Source organism: Rattus norvegicus, chromosome 12, assembly GCF_021556685.1.
Source record: "Rattus norvegicus strain SHRSP/BbbUtx chromosome 12, alternate assembly SHRSP_T2T, whole genome shotgun sequence".
NCBI lineage: Eukaryota > Metazoa > Chordata > Mammalia > Rodentia > Muridae > Rattus > Rattus norvegicus.
In genome coordinates, this window is record NC_141545.1 from 23,970,696 (window position 1) to 23,997,515 (window position 26,820).

The 26,820-nt window shown below is 43.2% G+C and overlaps 1 protein-coding gene across 1 annotated transcript; it reads left to right on the top strand.

The window, feature by feature from the left end:
* Nucleotides 1-2,582: 2,582 nt before the first annotated feature.
* LOC148002235 (NXPE family member 3-like) lies at nucleotides 2,583-26,282 on the top strand. Its single transcript, XM_087579538.1, has 5 exons — nucleotides 2,583-2,776; nucleotides 9,092-9,834; nucleotides 10,888-10,970; nucleotides 19,561-19,773; nucleotides 25,560-26,282. Exons 1-5 carry the CDS (start codon nucleotides 2,720-2,722, stop codon nucleotides 26,090-26,092), a joined length of 1,629 nt encoding a protein of 542 aa, XP_087435664.1. The 5' UTR covers nucleotides 2,583-2,719; the 3' UTR covers nucleotides 26,093-26,282.
* The last annotated feature ends 538 nt before the right edge of the window (nucleotides 26,283-26,820 follow it).

Consider the following 26,820-nt stretch of genomic DNA (forward strand, 5'->3'; position numbering starts at 1 on the left):
AACTTTACAGAAAAAGGAAGCAGCGGAGGTCCATGTAAACGTAACTGTATATATCCTACTGATGCTGTAAATGAAATACAAACGTGGCAGACATTACAGCAGAACATTTCCACAGAAAGACTTACCAGGAGCTCTAGTTTTTCCTACATTTTGTAGGCATCCTGATGCATTACCTTTTCAGGTCATATCCAAAGTCCTGTTAGGTGAAAACTTCAAAGGAATCGAACTCCTATTGGCTAGTTTTCTTTTAACCCCCTTTGGTCTCCAAGTGGACTTGAGAAACATGTAATTGTGTTTGCATTTCTTTACCCCTGTTTAGATATTCCAGGAAAAAACTTTTCTGATTCTGATTTCCTGGTAATTTCCTCTATAAATCTATAAGGCCACTTCACATATTTATTTTTAAATATTTGCTCTGTACAAATATTTACCATGTATCTATTTACAAAAAAAATACAAAAGTGCACCTTTTAAAAGTTGAAGTCCAGTCGTCATCAAATCAAAGTAATATGGGTGGTTTGGGTCCTCCGTGCCTCAAAAGTCAGAAATGAGAATGTCTCCCACACTGTTGGATGTAAAGGACAGGGAGCAGCTCCTTCTGTTCCTAAAGCTGCGAGCACACCATTGGATGGACCCATAATTTGAGCAGGCATCAGCAGGGAAAGCTTCTGTGTGTACTCTCAGTAACACACAACTCCCTGTAACAGCCAGCACGGCTGCTCCTGGCTTTATTGTTAGGCACGGCCCCTCTTGGCTTTCCTGTTGGCACACCCTTCCTGCTTTTGTTCTACAGACAGAGGTGGCAGCAGTTTTGTCTCACGGTCCTGTGTCAATACAGCTGGATTTGTGGGTTTTTAATTTACTTACATTTGCTTTTCAAGGCAAGGAGACTCAGTTGTAGGAGGGAGTGCACTGCACCTCTCTTCCGTTTCTGTCTCAAGCTACTCATGACCCATCTATTCCAACTTCTGTTCACTGGACTCCGTCCTCAAAGACCTCCTTCCAAAGGTTTGCAGCGTCTGTTACCCTCTCTGCGCTCACAGCTCTTTTGCAACATTCCTGCTCTCTCAAGTTTGGCCAGTTTCCATTCTCCATGCACCTCTACCCTTCATGTGGCAGTTCCTACATGACATCACTTCAAATATCCAATGACTGAGAAACACCTGATCAAGGCTGATGGACTGGGTCGAGTTTAGACTGTTGATTTGTACGACCTTTTGTGGAGCATGTGGGATTTGTATATAAAATATATGCTCCTTGACCTTTTGATGAGCCATCTGTAAAATCATAAAAAATTCTGTATATGATATTTAGATGTAATTTTATGCAATGTCCATCTGAAAGGGGAATCCTTGTTGTGATGAATATCTGTAAATCTTGAGGAACTTACTAATGTGCCTGGCCATTATCATCGATATGGAACGAATAATCTAATAATAATAATGATGATGATGATGATGATGATGATGTCTGTAGGCTCTTACTGGTAAGTTGTTTAACACCTGTATCTCTCATTGTTACTACATCTATAATTTTTATAAAACAATAAGTTATAAATTATTGCAGAATTATGATGTGTATTTTTCTGTACCTTATTTGTATATAATTCCAGTAGGTGAAGAGGTAGAAGAAGGATAAATAATTGATAAGGAAATATGAAATAATTCTACGAGCTACCACTTCAGGAGAAGCATCATTTAGTAAGCTAATAAACCGCTCTGCATTGGGTGTTATTTTGCTTAAAGAATTTATCTGAGAGTCTCCAGAAGGCCACTGAGCAGAGCCAAACCCTCAGTAGCTGTCGGCAGATAGGGACATGCCCTACTGACTTGGCCCTAAACTTGTTGTAAGTCATTGAGGGGGCACTGTGTGGGAAGGTTGAGGCTGAGAGGATGGTGGGCAATTTGTTGTTGAGTAATAGGTTGATTTGTATTACATCTGGAGCTACGTGGACGTTTTGCTCTTTCAGTTTATTTAAAGTGAATGTTAAACACTCATCTCAGTATTGATTAGACAAGTAGGAGAGGAGAGATTGCATCGGCTCGGGTTTAAGCCCTTTATGTCCGAGTTGCAGTTATTCCCCTATAAGAAGTCGGCCCACTCATTTTTTTCCTTTAAGTGACATTTGATCAATCTGTACTGTGTTATTCTATCTGTGAGGGGAGACAAACAACAAAGAAACAATAACTAAGCTCTGGAGCAGCCGATCCGTGGGCAAGCAGCAGAGGAGACCCTCCCTTACCCACACTCCATCCCACGGCCCACCCCCCTCTACTCTCACCAACTGCAGCTCTTCCTTGGAACTCCAGCCTTGCTCCAGTGCCTTTGTGTGCGCCACTCACTTGCGAGCGGAAAGGGTCTCAGGGTGGCTTGAGCCCAAGGACTTCTGTGTTCCCAGTAAACATTCCCGCACCCCCAGAGGTATTCCCACATAGAACTGTGAATAAAGGTCCTGTTTTGCTAACCTGAACCCTCCCTCTCTCAACCCCTTTATAATAGGGGCAGCTGGACCTCCGCACCAGTGGTCCAAGCTACATCTATTACCATATTCCTCTGTTTGACAATATGTATGTATATCACGTGACAGTGTTAACGGAAATTGGACGCCAACACACTGATTCCTCTCCTTTATGGAGGGAGGGCTTCTTAAATTTATAACGCTGTGTGAGCTACTTGGATTCATATTTATAATTCAACAAGAGTCTGTGTGGATCTGTTCATGGGGCAGTTCAAGGGCTACAAGATTCTGACCATGGGCTTGGTCTTTCTGCTTTTGGTAAGTACTTTCCCTGCCTCTCGATGGCTTCCTTACCACTTCTCCCATGGGTAGATTGGTTAACTTCTGTAATCTTGGAGAGTGAACTGGGGGAGGCTCTCATAAAATACAACGGAGCAGGTTGGGGTGGAGGGTACCTAGTGTGTCCAGACCATGGTGTGCTCCTCAGTATACACCATGCATCAGGTCCGGTGTCAGGGGGTTTACTTGGGGAGGGGAGAGGAATAAGGGTCCGAGGAAGGGGCAGAGGCAGACAGGTAGACATGTACACAGGCATGCAGACAGACGGTAAAATTGCCAGGAGTGTTCCTGGCTCTTGGAACTGGGACTTGGAAACCCAGGACAGCTCTGAGTAGAGAAGCTATCTGAGTGAAAAGGCATCCTGAGACGCGGAAGCTCAGGAACCGCACACCCCTGAGAGGAAGCCTGCTCAGCAGATGCGTGGTAGCTCCCAGGAAGGGTATCCCCATCTACACTGAGGACTCAGGAGCCTCAGCCCCCTCTTTCTCTTCCCTTCTTCCTTTCTTCTCTTCATTGCTTCTTGGCTTCTTCCGATGAGACTCACACCAGGCAGCAAATCTCATAAAAGAGATTTGTTGGAGCGTCAATGGAGAGAAAGTACAAACTCAGGGGTGGCCGGCTGCCCTCTGCTCCCAGCAGTGGGAATTGGACAAATGGTAGCGGTTATATAGGATTTCTTAGTGAGAAGAGCTTTTTAGGAAAGAGATTTCCAGATTGAAGATTTGGGGATTTCAAGTCCTGATCTTGGGGTGCTCAAAGATTGGTGGGTTTTCTTGTTTAGGGATTGATGGGTTTTCCCATCAGGGATTGGTGGCTTTTGTTCCACCTCTACTCCCCTTTCCCTGCATCAGTCCCAGGGCTCAGAGTGGAAATCAGAGTCGTTCCAGGTTGCCTCAGCTGAGGCATCAGGTCTATGGAACTGTTCAGGGAGGTTAGAAAAGAGGGGCTGCCACTGTAGGTAGCTCCTGCAGGATGGGATGAGCCACTGTGGATAGCTTCTGTGATGGCTGCAGGCTAGGGAGCAACCTGATGCCTCCATTTTGATAGCTCTTGTGGGGGCACAGGTGAGGCAGGAAGGACTGGCCCGCAGCTGCACTCCTTTGCTGGATTTTGCTGCAAACTGCTTAGGGACTTCAATGAGGATTGGGAAGAGAGCTGAAGAGAAGGACAGAACAGGCGGGGGAGAGAGAATGCAGGGGAGCATATCTGTATATGCAGCCTACACCTGGTGCATCTAGAGGGGACAGCAGCAGCTATGACATAAGCCATTGTTAGGTCCCTGGGAGGAGCCTAATGTACTGACCTGTAAGCTAACATTTCTCCATTTTTGTTTACTTAAACATGAGGAACTAGGAAGGGGTGATGGTAGGGCAGAAGTAAGTATTGTGTTCTTTAGAAATTTTTCAGCTGACTTGGGACCCTAAGAACACTGGGATGCTGGCCAAGTCCTGGCAGACCTGGCTGTTTCACGACTGGCACATATCTGTAGTTCGGAAACTACAGGCCCAGCTGAAGCAGTCTGTAGGGCTAGCCTGGAGCACTGTGGGTAGCTGCTCTGGATCCTTCCTGGATGCACATCTGGAATGAGCACCTGGACTTGACAGGATACTGGAGCACACACGTATACCTTAGGGAGAGGAGATGAGTATGTTGGGGGGAAATTTTTTTCTTAGGTGTATATTGAAACTTTTAGACCCATGGTCCTGTTAGTTGCAGGGAGGGGAGTCCCCAAACCAGGTAATGAGGGAGGAATCCCACCCTCTGGAATAGGCCTTGATAGTTGGGAAACAGACTATTGATTGACCCCCACACGGTTTACCTCCTCTTCTCTTCTGAGACGGTGGTGGCCTCCAGGTGTTACACATACACACAGGCACACACATGCATGTACGCAGTCACTGCAGGATTAGGCATATCCTCCCTCACTGAGACCAGACAAGAAGGCCCGTTTAGGGAAATGGGTTCCCCAGACAAGCAACAGAGTCAGAGACAGACCCTGCTCTTGTTGTTGGGGACCCACATGAAGACCAAACAGCACATATGGTAAATGCATGTGGGGATCCTAGGTCCAGCCATGCTCATTCTTTGGTTGGTGGTTCAGTCTCATAGAGACCCCAAGGGTCCAGATTAGTTAACTCTGAGGGTCTTCCTGTGGAGTCCCTGTCCTCTTCAGGTCCCTTAGTCCTTCCCCCGATGCTTCCACAAGATTCCCTGAGCTCCATCTAATGTTGAGCTGTTGGTTTCTGCATTTGTTTTGGTCAACTGTTGGGTGGAGGCTCTCAAAGGACAGTTGTGCTAGGATCCTGTCTGCAAGTATAACAGAGTATCCTTCATAGTGTCTGAGATTGGTGCTTGCCCATAGGATGAGTCTCAATTTGGGCCAGTCAATGGGTGGCCATTCCCTCTGTCTCTGCTCTATCTTTGTCCCTGCACATAATGTAAGCAGGACACATTTTAGGTCAAAAGTTTTGTGTGTTGGATGTTGGCCTTATCCCTCCACTGGGTGTCCTGCCTGACTAAAGAAAGCAGCCAGTTTCCTTATCCCCTACTGCTAGGAGTTTCAGGTAGAGTCACCCCCTTAGACACCCTAACCCTCTGCTTATTCCAGGTCTCTGGCACGTCCTAGAGATGCCCTTCCCCAATCACCTCTGATTTCTGTTCTTTCTCCCCTGATTTCCATACATGCGATCCCCTCCCCGACCTGCTCCACTCCCAATCCATTCTCCTACCCAGTTTCCTCCCTCCATCCACCTATGACATCTATTTTATTTCCCCTTCTGAGAAAGGGCCAGCCTTCAACCAGCATCCCCTGGTCTCTCCTTGTTATTTGAGTTCTTTGGGTCTGTGGCTTGTAGAGTGGTTATCCACTTAAGTGAGTACATACCATGAGTACCTCACCCGGGATGATGATGGTTCCATCCATTTGCTTACAAATTCTCAAGAGAGGAATCTCAAATGTCTAAGAACTCATAAAGAAATGTTCAACTCCATTAGTCATCAGGGAAATGCATATCAAAACAACTCTTAATATTCTGCCTCACATATCTTAATGGCTAAGATCAAGAATCAAGGGACAGCACATGCTAGAGAAGATGTGAAGCAAGGTGAAATACTCCTCCATTGCTGATGGCTGTGCAAACTCCCACAACCACTCCTGAAATCATTCAAAAACAAAAATATCATGAAATTTGCAGGCAAATGGATAGAACTAAAAAGTGATGGTGTACTGTGACTTACAGAAACTTTTCAGTTTTATGAGGTCTCATTTATTAATTGTTGATCTTTGTGCCTAAGTTATTGGTATTCTGTTCAGAAAGCACTCTCCTATATCAATGAATTCAAAGATATTTCCCACTTACTATCCTATTTAGTATATATGGCTTTATGTTAAGGTCTTTTATCCACTTGGAGTTTAGTTTTGTGCATGGTGATAAAGATGAATCTATTTGCATTCTTCTACACACAGACATCCAGTTAGACCAGCACCATTTGTTGAAGATGTTCTCCCTTTTCAATTGTATGGTTTTGTGGCTCCTTTCTCAAAAATCAAGTGTCCACAGGGTTTATTTCTGGGTCTTCAATTCAATTCCATTGATCAACCTGTCTGTCCTTATTTAAAAGCTGCTTTGGAAACGTGCTTCTCTGATCAGCTCATGTCACATGTTGCTGCCCTTAATCTAGACATCAGTGAAGTCATGACTTCCAGTAACAGAGATGGCTGCCAGTCATGTGTCTGCCATTAATCAAGATGGCAGGGAAGCCACAGCTCCACCTTCTTTTTCTCATAGTTAAGAAGGCAAGCAGCCACGTGTTGCTTATATACCAGAATAGAATCATGTCACATAGTTTAAAATTAACTAGGTGCAAACTTTTTATTACTAACCCCAAGTTATGAGATGTAAGCATAACCAATAACTTATAGGTCAATATTCCTGGTTTTGACCCTGGACTTAAAAACTTGCCTGGGTCTTAAAAGCATAACCTAATTTCCACCAGCAATAAAGGAGAACTGTATAAAACAAGTTCGTAATTATACATATTTATTTTTTTTAATTTATTTAATACTTAATAATAATTCTTTGGTTTCCGGGCAAACATCCCCCTCCCCCCTCCCCTTCCTTATGAGTATTCCCCTCCTAACCCTGCCCCCATTGCCGCCCTCCCCCCAACAGTCTAGTTCACTGGGGGTTCAGTCTTAGCAGGACCCAGGGCTTCCTCTTCCACTGGTGCTCTTACTAGGATATTCATTGCTACCTATGAGGTCAGAGTCCAGAGTCAGTCCATGTATAGTCTTTAGGTAGTGGCTTAGTCCCTGGAAGCTCTGGTTGCTTGGCATTGTTGTACATATGGGGTCTCGAGCCCCTTCAAGCTCTTCCAGTTCTTTCTCTGATTCCTTCAACGGGGGTCCTATTCTCAGTTCAGTGGTTTGCTGCTGGCATTCGCCTCTGTATTTGCTGTATTCTGGCTGTGTCTCTCAGGAGCGATCTACATCCGGCTCCTGTCGGTCTGCACTTCTTTGCTTCAGCCATCTTGTCTAATTGGTTGGCTGTATATGTATGGGCCACATGTGGGGCAGGCTCTGAATGGGTGTTCCTTCAGTCTCTGTTTTAATCTTTGCCTCTCTCTTCCCTGCCAAGGGTATTCTTGTTCCCCTTTTAGAGAAGGAGTGAAGCATTCACATTTTGATCATCCGTCTTGAGTTTCATTTGTTCTAGGCATCTAGGGTAATTCAAGCATTTGGGCTAATAGCCACTTATCAGTGAGTGCATACCATGTATGTCTTTCTGTGATTTGGTTAGCTCACTCTGGATGATATTTTCCAGTTCCAACCATTTGCCTACAAATTTCATAAAGCCGTTGTTTTTGATAGCTGAGTAATATTCCATTGTGTAGATGTACCACATTTCCTGTATCCACTCCTCTGTTGAAGGGCATCTGGGTTCTTTCCAGCTTCTGGCTATTATAAATAAGGCTGCGATGAACATAGTGGAGCACGTGTCTTTTTTATATGTTGGGGCATCTTTTGGAATTATACATATTTAAATAACATCTGAATTTGTGTTCTGTGAGATCCAGTGGCCAGAAAACCAAGAGGACATTTGAGCCAGGTGGTGATGGCAGGAGAAAAAAATACCATCTATTCACAATTCAGAACCAGTCAGAAACAAGCATGGAGGGCCCTCATACCAGCAAATACATCAATAGTTAAGCATACGTTTTAAATTAGCTTTAGTTCATCTAAACAGACCTTTATAGTCTTAAAATTTCTTCATCATGCAAAGAATATTTTAAACCAGGGGTGAATCACATATATACAGAATGTTGCAAAAATATAACTGAATTTCTATCATCATATAAAAAATCATACCAATTTACAACGTGGGACTTGTTACTTTTTCTTAGTCTTAAAGGGGACACAGTAATACACAGAAGGTTCATTAGAACTAAGAAGTTTTATAATCGTTGCTTTATGCCATGGGGTCATATTATGATGGTGAATTCCCATGGAGCTCATATGACTGCTATTTAAATAAATTTTTGTTTCTCCAGGTATATATGTTTAAAGGAGAGTTCCATCTAAATTATATGCACATATACACACAGAGCTAAATCTAAGTTCCATATACACAGAGTTCCATATATAAAAACTTATGCTCTAAACAAGAATTGATTCACATGTATACTTATGTATAGATTTTAATGATAAGCTTTTTGTAATATAAGTTTAAAACCAAATATTGAGCTACTGTTCTCCAATGTATCAGACAACACACACACACACACACACACACACACACACACACACACACAAACACACACAGAGTTTTAATAAAAAACCAAGAGGCATTCACTGCTGTTCAGAGTACCTGGGTTTAGTTCCCAGCACCCGTAGGTCAGATCACAACCATTTGTAACTCTAGGTCCAGGTGATCCAATGTTCACTTCTTATCTCCATGGGCACCAGGCATGTAGTGCACATATAGATGGATGCAAATCAATCATATATATACACGTTTTAAAAAATAGGAAGAACCTCATCAGGTACCCCCTGATTTTTTGGTAACATATGGTAACTCAATTGGGACTCCTGAGAAGTTCTACTAACAGTATTGCCCCAGCCTTGCGATGTTTCTTTCACATAAATGTCATGGTGACTCAAAATCCTGGCTAATGAAGGACAGACAGAAAGACACAGGCAGGTAGGTAGGACACCTAGGTACTACTCAGCCAATAGGAAGACAATGGGACACACACAGCACACTAGTATAATCAATCCCCTTTCTGTACCCACAGGCGTTCTGGCTCATGACCACTTGGCATGAGCCCATAATCCGGTTGCTCCCACCACCCCATCCTGTCTCTGAAGATGTCTCAGAGACCATCGACAGGGACTCTGTCCCTCAAGAACTCTTCAACTTGACCAACCTTCTATACTGGCCTCCAACTGGTAGAGACAGGGATGACTTTCTGGCCTCTACCAGCCCCAGAACCTCTACCTACCACTTGAAAGGACCTGCCCAGGCCAACTATACTCTGGGAAGTAACCTAGAGGCCATCCTTGTGGCTCGGGATCACTGGGGTAGGCCCAAAGCTCATGGTGGAGATCTGTTTCGGGCACAGCTGCTGGGTCCAGAATTGAGAGCAGGAGTCCCAGGGGATGTGAAGGATCTGGAGAATGGCACTTACCTCTTGTCCTTCCCCCTGCTCTGGGCTGGATGGGCCCAGGTGCAAGTGCGACTGATCCACTCCAGTGAGGCAGTTGGGGTCCTGCAAAGAGTCTGGAGAGGAAAACGAGCCACTGTTGATTTTAGAGGGCATTTCCGAGGAACAAATGGCATTCAAGAGACTGTCATCTGTAATGTGGACCCCCAGTCAACTGGAGCCAAAGGGTCTACCTGCCATTACAAGGATGTGGTTTCTGGGGAGATCTGGTTCTGTGCTCAACCCCGTACTTTGCCTTGCAATGCTTTAGTGGGTCACTCGAGTGGAAGTTATCTGAAGGTGACCACGCCACATGATCAAGACCTGCTGGCTGGGTAAGAAATCTAGAATCTTAAATGAGTCCCAGTCTTAACCACAGGCATGTGGAGGTGAGAAGACAACTGGAGGAGGTCAGTTCTCTCCTTCCACCATGAGGGGCCCAGGTATCAAATGAAGCCTGTTGGTTTTGGCAACAAGAACATGGTGGTCATCATCTTCATCACCATGACCACCACCACCACCACCACCACCACCACCACCACCACCACCATCACCTAGAGATTCCTACAGCTCAGTGTGAACTTGAATTTCTTGTGTGATTGAGGCATAGAAATCAAGATTTCAAGATTATCCTTGGTTGCATAGTGTCTTAGTTAGGGTCCTACTGCTGCAAGCAGTCACCGTGACCAATGCAACTCTCATAAGGACAACATTTAATTGGGGCTGGCTTCCAGGTTCAGAGCTTCAGTCCATTGTCATCAAGGCAGGAACATGGCAGCATCCAGGCAGGCATGGTGCAGGAGGAGCTGAGAGTTCTACATCTTCATCTGGAGGCAGCTAGGAGTAGACTAGCTTCCAGGCAGCTAGAATAAGGGTTTTAAAGGCCAAGCCCACAGTGGCACAACTAACCCGACAAGGCCACACCTCCAAATGGTGCCACTCCCTTGGCTAGGCATACTCAAACCTCACACAGAGTGAATGCATATTGATCTTGGGAGCAAGAGCATGAGACCCTGTGTCAAAAACGCAGGGGCAGGGTGCTACGTTCCCCAGTGGCTGCATGTTTGTGTAACAATAGTAACAATTTATAGTGCTTTCTAGACTATAGTGGCAGGAAAATTGCAATTTCTCACATGTTGTGGAGATCTGTTGATTATAAAATAGAACTAGGTGACCCTTCTTTTATCTTAACTATTAGTGTACTGATAAGACCCTCCCTTGTATATTCCTCCTAACCACTATACTCACCACATGTTAGTGTGCCCACTTTAGTGTAGTGACCCCAATTTACACCGAGGATAAATAACCAGTCAGTCATGGTCTTCTCTTTTTTCATGTAATTTCATCTGGTCAGCCTCCCTCATCGCTCACACTCAGTGTTTCTTCAGGAATGTGACTGACCAGAAACTCCCTTCAGGCATACCTCCAATCCTTGTCCTACCAGCAGCCTGGGGAAACATGAGTAACATGGGTGAGTAAGACTGGGACATGGGGTTGGGGATGGGCCTCAGCTTAGATGGGCTCTGTGTGTGTGTGTGTGTGTGTGTGTGTGTGTGTTTGTGTGTGTATACTCCGTTTGTTGTGTGGGTGGGGTTCACTTTCCTGTGTAGAAGAAGTATATGGAGAACAGGCTAATATCAAAATGTTTCCCCCAATTTTTTGTATCTTATTTTATTTTACTTTAAGTTGTGTTACAATTTCAATATCCTATTTTGTGTACTCTGGCATGTATTTGTATGAGAACATATGTGCCATGTCAGACATGTGGAAGTCAGAGGACAACATGCAGAAATTAGTACTCTCTCTTTACAGTGTGAGTTCCAGGAGTTGAACTCAGGTCATCAGGCTTCGGAACAGGCACCTTTACTTGCAAAGCCATCTCACTGGCTCCTATGGTAGATTTTTATTTTTGTTTGGTTTTGTTGTTGTTGTTGCTTTCTGATTCCCCCTCAAGGGAATGGGCTTCAGTGGTTTGAAAATCAGTAGTAATCAGAGCGAAAACAGATGAGATCCTGCCAGAGCAAGGGTGGCTGGGTAGTTGGTGTACAGAACTCAAACTTGAAGAAGAGCTAATTCTGCTCTTTTCAGGCCACAGTCAGAAAAGAAGGAGTGAGGTAGGACCCAGGTCCAGTGCACATATTACTGCCCATGATCTCCAAATGCAATGTTTGCAAAGTGACCAACTGGGGGGACCTTGACTAATCAAGTATCCATAGTCAAAGGTTCCAGCCTCTCTCTCTCTCTCTCTCTCTCTCTCTCTCTCTCTCTCTCTCTCTCTCTCTCTCTCTCTCTTTCTCTCTCTCAGTGCTCCCTGAATAAAGAAGAAATTAATGTCATTGGTGCCTCCCTCCAAGAAGTAATAAACCCCTGAGTCCCAAAGGTGAGACTGAAGTTGGAGGCAGAAAAGAGCTAGAGGAACCTTCCCAGCAACTGACAGAACTGGAATCAGGTTAGACCGTGAGAGTCCACATGAAAGTGCACACATGCACACATGAAAACTTTGTAGAAACTGCTCAACAACTAAAGGACATGGGCACAGGGTTGAATGTACCAGTTGCTTCAAACTTTCCCTGAATATACTGATACAGTGCCCCTAGGGGAGGGCAGGTTAAGTCTAGCACCTCAGGTACAAGGATCCAAGTGCTTAGCCCTGTGGCCTTGGGTTGCCTGTGTCCAGCCTCTTGAAAGTTCTGGGCTGAAGTTCAACCACTCCCAACCCCTAGCATCCTCTAAGCCCCAAATGCATGTGCACTGAGGGAAGTCCTAGAGTTTTTCCTACATGTGGGCAACCACTTCTACCAGGAAAGGTGCGTCTATGGCCACCAGCCATCAGCCTCAAGATAGAGGAAATGCTCCAAGTGCCATGTCAGTTCTGGGAAAGTAAACCTTGAACACATAAAGGTCATATTTTGTTTTGGATACAAAGTCTGTCACTGAGCCTGGAGCTTACTGTTCAGCCTGGCTGGCTGGTCAGTGAGCCACTGGGGAGGCCATCTCAACCTCCCCCCTTGCTGGGGTTTCAAGCATATCACATCCATTTTTTTGCACATATTCTACGGGTCAAACCGAGGTCTTCACCATTGTATAACCCAGATCTTTAGCCTCTGTCCTGCCAGGGTAGTGTAGTACAGTGGTTAGTACTGGGTTGTGACAGCACACTTCCAGGGTTCAAATGCTATTCCTACCTTTGACATTCTTTTGAAAAGCCCACTTTATAGGCTGGCGATAGGACTTAATAGTAGAGTACTTGCCTAGTTGGACGGGCACAGAATGCCATCCCTATCACTGCTGTTGGTGACAATAAATTACTTAATATTCCAGGTCCTCAGTATCCCCATCTACAAGTGGAAATGTGAAGAGTGCTACCTCCAGAGCGTGGAGATCCAACCTGGAGTCCCAGCGCTCGCTAGGGGAGGGCAGCAGCATTAGGAAGTCAGGGCCATTCTCACCTACATGGGAAGTATATGAGGTACATGCGATGGTTTCAAACATTCACAGACACGCAGGCCACACACACACACACACACACACACACACACTCACACACACACACACACACAAACACACACACACATACACTCACACACACACACAGACACACACACACACACACACAGACACACACACACACACACACTCACACACACACACACACATACACTCACACACACACATACACACACACACACACACAGACACACACACACACACACACACATACACTCACACACACACTCACACACACACACTCACACACACACACACACATACACTCACACACACACACACACACTCACACACACACACACACTCACACACACACACATACACTCACACACACACACACACTCACACACACACACACACACACAAGCAAATGTAAAAACTATTCATTTAAAAAATTCATTCACAATAAATGTAAAGAACACAGTCATTTTATAGCACTCCATGTTGTGCTTTTCTTTTTTTTTAATTTTTTTCATTAACTTGAGTATTTCTTACTTACATTTCGAGTGTTATTCCCTTTCCTGGTTTCCTGGCCAACATCCTGCTAACCCCTTCCCTCCCCCTCTTTATCGGTGTTCCCCTCCCCATCCTCCCGCCATTGCCGCCCTCCCCCCAACAATCACGTTCACTGGGGGTTCAGTCTTAGCAGGACCCAGGGCTTCCCCTTCCACTGGTGCTCTTACTAGGATATTCATTGCTACCTATGAGGTCAGAGTCCAGGGTCAGTCCATGTATAGTCTTTGGGTAGTGGCTTAGTCCCTGGAAGCTCTGGTTGCTTGACATTGTTGTACATATGGGGTCTCGAGCCCCTTCAAGCTCTTCCAGTTCTTTCTCTGATTCCTTCAATGGGAGTCCTGTTCTCAGTTCAGTGGTTTGATGCTGGCATTCGCCCCTGTATTTGCTGTATTCTGGCTGTGTCTCTCAGGAGAGATCTACATCCGGCTCCTGTCTGCCTGCACTTCTTTGCTTCATCCATCTTGTCTAATTGGGTGGCTGTATATGTATGGGCCACATGTGGGGCAGGCTCTGAATGGGTGTTCCTTCAGTCTCTGTTTTAATCTTTGCCTCTCTCTTCCCTGCCAAGGGTATTCTTGTTCCCCTTCTAAAGAAGGAGTGAAGCATTGGCATTTTGATCATCCGTCTTGAGTTTCATGTGTTCTATGCATCTACGGTAATTCAAGCATTCGGGCTACTAGCCACTTATCAATGAGTGCATACCATGTGTGTTTTTCTGTGATTGGGTTACCTCACTCAGGATGATATTTTCCAGTTCCACCCATTTGCCTATGAATTTCATAAAGGCATTGTTTTTGATAGCTGAGTAATATTCCATTGTGTAGATGTACCACATTTTCTGTATCCATTCCTCTGTGAAGGGCATCTGGGTTCTTTCCAGCTTCTGGCTATTATAAATAAGGCTGCTATGAACATAGTGGAGCATGTGTCTTTTTTATATGTTGGGGCATCTTTTGGGTATATGCCCAAAAGAGTTATAGCTGGATCCTCAGGTAGTTCAATGTCCAATTTTCTGAGGAACCTCCAGACTGATTTTCAGAATGGTTGTACCAGTCTGCAATCCCACCAACAATGGAGGAGTGTTCCTCTTTCTCCACATCCTCGCCAGCATTTGCTGTCACCTGAGTTTTTGATCTTAGCCATTCTCACTGGTATGAGGTGAAATCTCAGGGTTGTTTTGATTTGCATTTCCCTTATGACTAAAGATGTTGAACATTTCTTTAGGTGTTTCTCAGCCATTCGGCATTCCTCAGCTGTGAATTCTTTGTTTAGCTCTGAACCCCATTTTTTAATAGGGTTGTTTGTCTCCCTGCGGTTTAACTTCTTGAGTTCTTTGTATAGTTTGGCTATAAGCCCTCTATCTGTTGTAGGATTGGTAAAGATCTTTTCCCAATCTGTTGGTTGCCGTTTTGTCCTAACCACAGTGTCCTTTGCCTTACAGAAGCTTTGCAGTTTTATAAGATCCCATTTGTCGATTCTTGATCTTAAAGCATAAGCCATTGGTGTTTTGTTCAGGAAATTTTCTCCAGTGCCCATGTGTTCGAGATGCTGCCCTAGTTTTTCTTCTATTATTTTGAGTGTATCTGGTTTGATGTGGAGGTCCTTGATCCACTTGGACTTAAGCTTTGTACAGGGTGATAAGCTTGGATCGATCTGCATTCTTCTACATGTTGACCTCCAGTTGAACCAGCACTATTTGCTGAAAATGCTATCTTTTTTCCATTGGATGGTTTTGGCTCCTTTGTCAAAAATCATGTGCACATAGATGCGTGGGTTCATTTCTGGGTCTTCAATTCTGTTCCATTGGTCTATCTGTCTGTCTCTGTACCAATACCATACAGTTGGTATCACTATTGCTCTGTAATACTGCGTGAGTTCAGGGATAATGATTCCCCCTGAAGTCCTTTCATTGTTGAGGATAGTTTTAGCTATCCTGGGTTTTTTGTTATTCCAGATGAATTTGCAAATTGTTCTGTCTAACTCTTTGAAGAATTGGAATGGTATTTTGATGGGGATTGCATTGAATCTGTAGATCGCTTTTGGTAAAATGGCCATTTTTACTACATTAATCCTGCCAATCCATGAGCATGGGAGATCTTTCCATCTTCTGGGGTCTTCTTCAATTTTTTTCTTCAGAGTCTTGAATTTCTTGTTGTACAGATCTTTTACTTGCTTGGTTAAAGTCACACCGAGGTACTTTATATTATTTGGGTCTATTATGAAGGATGTCGTTTCCCTAATTTCTTTCTCGGCTTGTTTCTCTTTTGGGTAGAGGAAGGCTACTGATTTATTTGAGTTAATTTTATACCCAGCCACTTTGCTGAAGTTGTTTATCAGCTTTAGTAGTTCTCTGGTGGAACTTTTGGGATCACTTAAATATACTATCATATCATCTGCAAATAGTGATATTTTGACTTCTTCTTTTCCAATCTGTATCCCCTTGATCTCCTTTTGTCTGATTGCTCTGGCTAGTACTTCAAGAACTATATTGAATAAGTAGGGAGAGAGTGGGCAGCCTTGTCTAGTCCCTGATTTTAGTGGGATTGCTTCAAGTTTCCCTCCATTTAGTTTAATGTTAGCAACTGGTTTGCTGTATATGGCTTTTACTATGTTTAGGTATGGGCCTTGAATTCCTATTCTTTCCAGGACTTTTATCATGATGGGGTGTTGAATTTTTCAAATGCTTTCTCAGCATCTAATGAAATGATCATGTGGTTTTGTTCTTTCAGTTTGTTTATATAATGGATCATGTTGATGGTTTTCCGTATATTAAACTATCCCTGCATGCCTGGGATGAAGCCTACTTGATCATGGTGGATGATTGTTTTGATGTGCTCTTGGATTCGGTTTGCCAGAATTGTATTGAGTATTTTTGCGTCGATGTTCATAAGGGAAATTGGTCTGAAGTTCTCTTTCTTTGTTGGGTCTTTGTGTGGTTTAGGTATAAGAGTAATTGTGGCTTCATAGAAGGAATTCGGTAGTGCTCCATCCCTCTCAATTTTGTGGAATAGTTTAGATAGTATTGATATGAGGTCTTCTATGAAGGTCTGATAGAATTCTGCACTAAACCCTTCTGGACCTGGGCTCTTTTTGGTTGGGAGATCTTTAATGACTGCTTCTATTTCCTTAGGAGTTATGGGGTTGTTTAAGTGGTTTATCTGTTCCTGATTTAACTTCGGTACCTGGTATCTGTCTAGGAAATTGTCCATTTCCTGCAGATTTTCAAGTTTTGTTGAATATAGGCTTTTATAGTAAGATTTGATGATTTGTTGAATTTCCTCTGAGTCTGTAGTTATGTCTCCCTTTTCATTTCTGATTTTTTTAATTTGGACACACTCTCTGTGTCCTCTCGTTAGTCTGGCTAAGGGTTTATCTATCTTGTTGATTTTCTCAAAGAACCAACTTTTGGTTCTGTTGATTCTTTCTATGGTCCTTTTTGTTTCTACTTGGTTGATTTCAGCTCTGAGTTTGATTATTTCCTGCCTTCTACTCCTCCTGGGTGTATTTGCTTCTTTTTGTTCTAGAGCTTAAGTGTGCTGTCAAGCTGCTGATATATGCTCTCTCCTGTTTCTTTCTGCAGGCATTCAGAGATTTGAATTTTCCTCTTAGTACAGCTTTCATTGTGTCCCATAAGTTTGGGTATGCTGTACTTTCATTTTCATTAAATTCTAAGAAGTCTTTAATTTCTTTCTTTATTTCTTCCTTGACCAGTTTATCGTTGAGTAGAGCATTGTTCAACTTCCACGTATATGTGGGCATTCTTCCCTTACTGTTATTGAAGACCAGTTTTAGGCCGTGGTGCTCTGATAGTACGCATGGGATTATTTCTATCTTTCTGTACCTGTTGAGGCCCGTTTTTTGACCAATTATATGGTCAATTTTGGAGAAAGTTCCATGAGGAGCTGAGAAGAATGTATATCCTTTTGCTTTAGGATAGAACGTTCTATAAGTATCTGTTAAGTCCATTTGGTTCATGACTTCTCTTAGTCTGTCTACCTCTCTGTTTAATTTCTGTTTCCGTGATCTGTGCATTGATGAGAGTCGGGTGTTGAAATCTCCTACTATTATTGTGTGAGGTGCAATATGTGTTTTGCGCTTTAGTAAGGTTTCTTTTATGTATGTAGGTGCCCTTGTATTTGGGGCATAGATATTTAGGATTGAGAGTTCATCTTGGTGGATTTTTCCTTTGATGAATATGAAGTGTCCTTCCTTATCTTTTTTGATGACTTTTAGTTGAAAATTGATTTTATGTGATTTTAGAATGGCTACTCCAGCTTGCTTCTTCCGACCATTTACTTGGAAAGTTGTTTTCCAGCCTTTCACTCTGAGGTAGTGTCTGTCTTTGTCTCTGAGGTGTGTTTCCTGTAGGCAGCAGAATGCAGGGTCCTCGTTGTGTATCCAGTTTGTTAATCTATGTCTTTTTATTGGGTAGTTGAGACCATTGATGTTGAGAGATATTAAGGAATAGTGATTATTGCTTCCCATTATATTCATATTTGGATGTGAGGTAAGTTTGTGTGCTTTTCTTCTCTTTGTTTTGTTGCCAAGACGATTAGTTTCTTGCTTTTTCTAGGGTGTAGTTTGCCTCCTTATGTTGGGCTTTACCATTTATTACCCTTTGTAGCGCTGGATTTGTAGATAGACATTGTGTAAATTTGGTTTTGTCATGGGATATCTTGGTTTCTCCATCTATGTTAATTGAGAGTTTTGCAGGATACAGTAACCTGGGCTGGCATTTGTGTTCTCTTAGGGACTGTATGCCATCTGTCCAGGATCTTCTGGCTTTCATAGTTTCTGGCGAAAAGTCTGGTGTGATTCTGATAGGCCTGCCTTTATATGTTACTTGACCTTTTTCCCTTACTGCTTTTAATATTCTTTCTTTATTTTGTGCGTTTGGTGTTTTGATTATTATGTGACGGGAGAAGTTTCTTTTCTAGTCCAATCTATTTGGAGGTCTGTAGGCTTCTTATATGCTTATGGGTATCTCTTTCTTTAGGTTAGGGAAGTTTTCTTCTATGATTTCCTTGAAGATATTTACTGGTCCTTTGAGCTGGGAGTCTTCACTCTCTTCTATACCTATTATCTTTAGGTTTTATCTTCTCATTGGGTCCTGGATTTCCTGTATGTTTTGGACCAGTAGCTTTTTCCACTTTACATTATCTTTGACAGTTGAGTTGATGATTTCTATGAAATCTTCTGCTCCTGAGATTCTCTCTTCTATCTCTTGTATTCTGTTGGTGATGCTTGTATCTACGGTTCCTTGTCTCTTCCTTTGGTTTTCTATATCTAGGGTTGTTTCCATGTGTTCTTTCTTGATTGCTTCTATTTCCATTTTTAATTCCTTCAACTGTTTGATTGTGTTTTCCTGGAATTCTTTCAGGGATTTTTGTGATTCCTCTCTGTAGGCTTCTACTTGTTTATTTATGTTTTCCTGTGTTTCTCTAAGGGAGTTCTTCGTGTCTTTCTTGAAGTCCTCCAGCATCATGATCAAATATGATTTTGAATCTAGATCTTGCTTTTCTGGTGTATTTGGATATTCGGTGTTTGCTTTGGTGGGAGAATTGGGCTCCGATGTTGCCATGTAGTCTTGGCTTCTGTTGCTTGGGTTCCTGCGCTTGCCTCTCGCCATCAGATTATCTCTAGTGTTACTTTGTTCTGCTATTTCTGACAGTGGCTAGACTGTCCTATAAGCCTGTGTGTCAGGAGTGCTGTAGACCTGTTTTCCTGTTTTCTTTCAGCCAGTTATGGGAACAGAGTGTTCTGCTTTCGGGCGTGTAGTTTTTCCTATCTACAGGTCTTCAGCTGTTCCTGTGGGCCTTGTCCTGAATTCACCAGGCAGGTCGCTTGGAGCAGGAAGATTGGTCTTACCTGTGGTCCCAAGGCTCAAGTTTGCTCGTGGGGTGTTGCTTATGAGCTCTCCTCGGGGGTAGCAACCAGGAGGACCTGCGCCGCCCTTTCCGGGAGCTTCCGTGCACCAGGGTTCCAGATGGTGTCTGTGCTTTTCTTTTTAATCTGCTCTATTTTTCTCTCTCCCGTAGCCCTGCCCTCAAGGCCCCCATGTCACCCTGGCCACCTATCTCCAAAACCCTCTGGCTTCTACCACCAAGACAGATGGTATTCGACATTCTGTTCTAGCCGCTCTTTCCTCACTGTGGACAGCATCCTGAACTGCCTGGCTGGACGCATTGTCTACATGATGGGGGATTCCACACTCCGGCAGTGGTGGGAGTATCTGCGCGACACAGTTCCCTGTGAGTGGTGGTTTAGTCCCTGAGAGGTCTGGGGGGTCTGGTTGGTTGATATTGTTGTTCTTCCTATAGATTGGATTGCAACCTTCAGCTACTTCAGTCCTTTCTTTAATTCCTCCATTGGGGACACCATTCTCACTTCAATGGTTGGCTGTGAGCATCAGCCTCTGTATTTGTCATGCTCTGGCAGAGCCTCTCAGGAGACAGCTGTGTCAGGCTCCTGTCAGCATGCACTTCTTGGCATCAGCAATGTTGTCTGCATTTGGTGACTGCATGTATATTCTTTTCTATTAGTTTCTGTGTATCTTGTTTTATGTGAAGGTCCTTGATCCACTTGGACTTGAGCTTTGTACAAGGACATAAGACTGAAGGATTGATTTATATTCTTCTACCTGCTGACCACCAGTTGAACCATCACCATTTGTTGAAAATGTTGTCTTTTCTCCACTGGATGGTTGTAGCTCCTTTGTCAAAGATAAGTGACCATGGCTGTGTGGGTTCACTTCTGAGTCTTCACTTCTACTCCATTGATCTAGCTGCCTGTCTCTGTACCAATGCCAAGTGGGTTTTTTTATCATGATATATTGATAGGATCAGTCTTCTAGTATATTTTGAGTCCTGTTTTGTGACCAATTATATGATCAGTTTTGGAGAAGATACCATGAGGTGTTGAGAAGAAGGTATATTCTTTTGTTTTAGGATGAAATGTTCTATAGATATCTGTTAAATCCATTTGATTCATAACTTCTGTTAGTTTCATTGTGCCTCTGTTTAACTTCTGTTTCCATGATCTGTCCATTGATGAGAGTGGGGTGTTGAAGTCTCCCACTATCATTGTGTGAGGTGCAATGTGTGCTTTGAAATTTAATAAAATTTCTTTTATGAATGTGAATGCCCATGCATTTGGAGCATAGATGTTCAGAACTGAGAGTTCATCTTGGTGGATTTTTCCTTTGATGAGTATGAAGTGTCTTTATCTTTTTTAAAAAACTTTGTTTGAAAGTCGATTTTATTCGATATTAGAATGACTACTCCAGCTTGTTTCTTGGGACCATTTGCTTGAAAAAATTTTCCCAGCCTTTCACTCTTAAGTAGTGTCTGTCTTTGTCACTGAGGTGTGTTTCCTGGATGCAGCAAAATGCTGGGTCCTGTTTATATATTCAGTCTGTTAGTCTATGTCTTTTTATTGGTGAATTAAGTCCATTGATGTTAAGATATTAAAGAGTAGTGATTGTTGTTTCCTGTTACTTTTATTGTTAGAGGTGGAATTATGTTTGTGTGGGTATCTTCTTTTGGGCTTGTTGCAAGATTACTTTCATGCTTTCTCCAGGGTGTAGTTTTCCTCCTTTTGTTGGAGTTTTCTCTTTATTATCCTTTGCAGTACTGCATTTGTGGAAAGATACTGTGTAAATTGTTTTGTCATGGAATATCTTGGTTTCTCCATCTATGGTAATTGAGAATCTAGTTGGATATAGTAGCCTGGGCTGGCATTTGTGTTTTCTTAGGGTTTATATGACATCCTCCTAGGATCTTCCAGGTTTTATAGTCTCTGTTGAGAAGACTAGTGTAATTCTGATAGTTCTGCCTTTATATGTTACTTGACCTTTTCCCCTTGCTGCTTTTAATATTCTTTCTTAGTTTTGTGCATTTGGTGTTTTGACTATTATGTGATGAGAGGAATTTGTTTTCTGGTCTAGTCTACTTGGAGTTCTATATGCTTTTTGTATCATTCATGGGCATCTCTTACTTTTGCTTCGGGAATTTTTCTCCTATAATTTTGTTGAAGATATTTACTGGCTCTTGGGAATCTTAGCTCTCTTCTATACCTATCATCCTTAGGTTTTGTCTTCTCATTGTGTCCTGGATTTCCTGGAAGTGTTGGGTAAGGATCTTTTTACATTTTGCATTTTCTTTGACTGTTGTGTCAATATTTTCTATGGTATCTTCTGCCCCTGAGATTCTCTCTTCTATCTCTTTATTCTGTTGGTGATGCTTTCACCTATGACCCCTGATCTCTTCCCTAGGTTTTCTATCTCCAGGGTTGTCTCCCTTTGTGATTTATTTATTTTTTCTATATCCATATTTTAGATTTTGGTGGTTTTGCTCAATTCCTTCACTCGTTTGGTTGTGTTTTCCTGTAACTCTTTTAGGGATTTTTCTGTTTCCTCTTAAGGGCTTCTACTGTTTTTCTATGTTGTCCTGTATTTATATAAGGATGTTACTTATATCCTTCTTAAAGTCCTCTAATATAATCACAAGATGTGATTTTTTTATTAATTTAATAATTTAATCAATATATCTGAGTGAACCTTAAAGAAGAGGTACCAATATATTATCACAAGGACAGCCATGACAGCTCTTTAAAATATCAAGTATTGTGCACATCCCCTACAACCATCAGAAGCTCCTGCAGCTGTCCTACCACAGTGGACATGGTACCACTCACAGAACCTGCATCATTCAGCTTGTTTTGTACCTCACAGGACCAGTGAGACTTAAGACATATAATACAGGCTTTCATAATCTTTCAAAGCACAAAACAAAACTATTTTTCAATTTTACATATAAATATAGCCAACACTTTTGACTAAATATATGGCTTTTTACCCTACATTTTAAGTATTTACTTATAATCATATTACGTTATAAAGAGAAAGAGCTCTATATTATAAAACCATTTTTATCCTACTGCAAGTCAAACATTACAAGGTTAAAAATAAGAAATCGTGAGCTGAGCATGGTGTCAAAACTCTAAAATTCCCACCGCAGGAAGGTCCTGAGTTGGGGTCCAGGCAGGTTTACAGTTAAGTTTGAGGCCAGCTTAAACCATAAGTTTGAGATTCTGCAACAAAACCAAACAAAACACAAATACTGGGAATACAGCTCAGTAGTAGAGTGCTGGCCTAAAATACACAAGGTCCTATACTAGAGCCCCAGAAAACAGGAAAATTTTGTTTACATCTTCCTAATAGTAGTTATGACTATCCAAATATAGTTGGTCATTCTCCCCCACACAGGTCATCTTGTCAAAATGTATAATTAGACCATTAGATCTCTAGAACTCACCTTCCAGAGTCCCAGCCCTGTGCTTCAGACATTCCACTCTCCTTCCATTCATGCCCAGTTAGCTTGCCTGTGCACATCTGCGCATTCTTTTATTATTATTATTATTATTATAATTATTATAATTATTATTATTATTAACTTGAGTATTGAGTGTTATTCCCTTTCCCGGTATCCGGGCAAACATCCCCCTCTCTCCTCCCCTTCCTTATGGGTGTTCCCCTCCCAACCCTCCCCCCATTGCCGCCCTCTCCCCAACAGTCTAGTTCACTGGGGGTTCAGTCTTAGCAGGACCCAGGGCTTCCCCTTCCACTGGTGATCTTACTAGGATATTCATTGCTACCTATGAGGTCAGAGTCCAGGGTCAGTCCATGTATAGTCTTTAGGTAGTGGCTTAGTCCCTGGAAGCTCTGGTTGCATGGCATTTTTGTATATATGGGGTCTCGAGCCCCTTCAAGCTCTTCCAGTTCTTTCTCTGATTCCTTCAATGGGAGTCCTATTCTCAGTTCAGTGGTTTGCTGCTGGCATTCGCCTCTGTATTTGCTGTATTCTGGCTGTGTCTCTCAGGAGCAATCTACATCCGGCTCCTGTCGGTCTGCACTTCTTTGCTTCATCCATCTTGTCTAATTGGTTGGCTGTATATGTATGGGCCACATGTGGGGCAGGCTCTGAATGGGTGTTCCTTCAGTCTCTGTTTTAATCTTTGCCTCTCTCTTCCCTGCCAAGGGTATTCTTGTTCCCCTTTTAGAGAAGGAGTGAAGCATTGGCATTTTGATCATCCGTCTTGAGTTTCATTTGTTCTAGGCATCTAGGGTAATTCAAGCATTTGGGCTAATAGCCACTTATCAGTGAGTGCATACCATGTATGTCTTTCTGTGATATGGTTAGCTCACTCAGGATGATATTTTCCAGTTCCAACCATTTGCCTACGAATTTCATAAAGCCGTTGTTTTTGATAGCTGAGTAATATTCCATTGTGTAGATGTACCACATTTTCTGTATCCATTCCTCTGTTGAAGGGCATCTGGGTTCTTTCCAGCTTCTGGCTATTATAAATAAGGCTGCTATGAACATAGTGGAGCACGTGTCTTTTTTATATGTTGGGGCATCTTTTGGAATTATACATATTTAAATAACATCTGAATTTGTGTTCTGTGAGATCCAGGGGCCAGAAAACCAAGAGATGGCTCAGTGGTTAAGAACACCCGACTGTTCTTCCAGAGGTCATGAGTTCAATTCCCAGCAACCACATGGTGGCTCACAACCATCTGTAAAAGAGATCCGATGCCCTCTTCTGGTGTATCTGAAGACAGCTACAGTGTACTTATATACAAGATGTGATTTTTAAATCCAAATCATGCTTTTCTGGTGTGTTGGGGTTCCAGGGCTCGCTGTGGTGAGAGAACTGGGTTCTAATGATGCCAAGAAGCCTTGTTTTCTGTCGCTTATGTTCTTGTCCTTGCCTCTTGTCATCTGGTTATTTTTGGTGTTAGTTGTTATTGCTCTCTCTGGCTGGAGCCTCTCCCTCCAGTGAGCCTGTGAGCCTTTGGGCCTGTGGGTCTGTGAACTTAGAGTGACAGTGCTCCTTCTCCTGGGAAACCATCTTTTTTGGGGCAGGATTTGTGTCTGGAGAGCTGTGTCACAGGGTTAACTCCAGGGTGCAGATGGAGACCGGAAGGATCCTGTCCCCAGTTGCTGTGAGGTTCCCGAGCCCTGTGGTCTCCTGGCAGGTCCCTCTTAGGCCAGTTATCAAAGCAAAAGTGTTTGTATCACCTGTGAACTTAGGGGTACCTGTGAACCATGGGGCCAACACTCTTTTTCAAAATTGTGTTGTGTTTCATTATGGCTAAAGCAGTTATCTGGTGTCAGACTTCAGCAGTTTGGCCCTGTACCGGTTGACTAAGTCCAGCTGAAACTAGTTTCCTTCTTACCTCACCTGGATTGTTTCCCTTCTGGCTGTAATGTTTGCAGGGACCTCCCACAACCTATAACTCCATCTCCAGGGAATTCCATCCCCACCCACTTTATAGCATCTGCAGACACTAGCCCTCACTTGCAAGTATTCACACAGAGACACACATAAGCATACACATAATTGAGAAATAAAACCATCTGAGTGTGGTGTCTCCCATCTCTCAGGATCTGGAAGGTAAAGAGGGTTGTTATCTCTTTGTGAAGTTGAGGCTAGGGCCTGATCGAACCTGTTTCAGGCTTTGAGAACCTGTTTCAAAAATATTTTTTGAGACAGTGCAGTGACCCATAGCTTTAATCTCAGCGGTAGGGAAACAGACACAAGCAGATTCGTGATTTTGAAGACAGTCTTTTTTGTATAATGAGTTTCAAGCTACCCAGGGCTACATAGTTAGACCCTGTGTCAAAAAACAAGCAAATAAACAAACAAAGCTATGTTTGCAAAAGGGAATGGTTCATGTTTCTATGTTAATTCATTATTAAATTTTATTACATTAATTAATTAATATGTGTGTCTGTGTGTCTGTGTGTGTGTGTCTCTCTCTCTCTCTCTGTGTGTGTGTGTGTGTACACTCACATACTCTAGTGTGTGAGAATATCAGAGGACCATGTGCAAGAGCTGAGTCTCTGCTACTACTATATGAATCTCAGGGAATTAATCCCTAGTAATGTGTGCTGGCAGCGAGAGCCCTTCCTGGCTGAGTCATCTTGCTTGGTTCCCTATGTTAAAAACCTGTTTCTCCTCCTCTTTACAGCCCTGAAGCCAGTTGATCTACACGCCACTTATCAAGTAGGTCCCCTGATGGCCGTGGAGACAACTCGGGGGACCGTGTTGCACTGGAGGGCACACAGCTGGCCCCTGCGCTCTCGTCTCACCCCAGTGGCCTCCCTGCACTCTGTGGCCAGAGAACTACATGGCCTGGCCGGGGGACCCTACACAGTGGTGGTGCTGGGTATGGGAGCCCACTTTACCACGTTCCCTCCCTCCATCTTTGCTCGAAGACTGGCAGGGATTCGGGCAGCTGTGAAGGCCCTGCTGGACCGGGAACCCAGTACTCTGGTCGTCATCAAACTGGCCAACACTGGCTACAAATCGGTGTATGGCAGTGACTGGCTCACACTCCAGATGAACCGCTTCCTCCGCGCTGCCTTTGTTGGTCTCCGCGTGGCCTTTGTGGATGCGTGGGAAATGACCTCCAGCTTGGCTGTGCCAGACGACATCCACCCAAGGAAGCTTATTGTCCGCAATGAAGTGGAATTATTTCTGTCCTTCATCTGTCCCACCTGAGTGCTCCTGAGGGATCTGAGGCTGAATGGATCTAGAGAGAGCCTGGGTGTGGCCGTCTCAAATGAACTTCTGTGATGGAAACCTGAAGCTACCCTGGCTCACCCACTATGACACTGTGGGTCCGTATTTCATACTTCTCTCTGTGAGTCACGTGGAGAAATCTAGTTCAATACAAATGATTTGCATCGTTTTCTCTTTTTGAATGTAAGGGGTTGTGGGTGGTGTGTGTACACATATATGTACAGATTGCTTGCCCTCTGTGCACACAAAGGCCAGAGGACATCTTGGGTTATCCTGCTCTATCTAGGAAATCCTGTTTAACAAGACTTAGTATCTGGTGTTGCTTCAATCTCATGGAGTCTGGCACTAGGCAGTAAATTTTAGGCACATTTAAGTCCAGTATAATTTGGGTTTCCTAGTGTAACACCATCCCATGTGTACAAGGAAGCAGAATACATCTTAGAGACCTTCCTCTGTATTCCACTTTGTATTCCTGGGATAGACAAAGAAAGAGCCATTGTGGCTGCAAACATTACAGGGTCCAATACGAGCAAGGATTCATCACAGTTTTGCAGGAGCGTTCTTTTCCTTCTATTGACCAAGGGCAAAGAGTTACTGATAAATGGGTATACTGGGGCCTCTCCTGCCTTAACCTTTCTACCATGCAGGAAAGGAAGGCAGTATGCATAGCACATCCATAAAAAGGTCCATCCCAAAGGCAGTTGTTG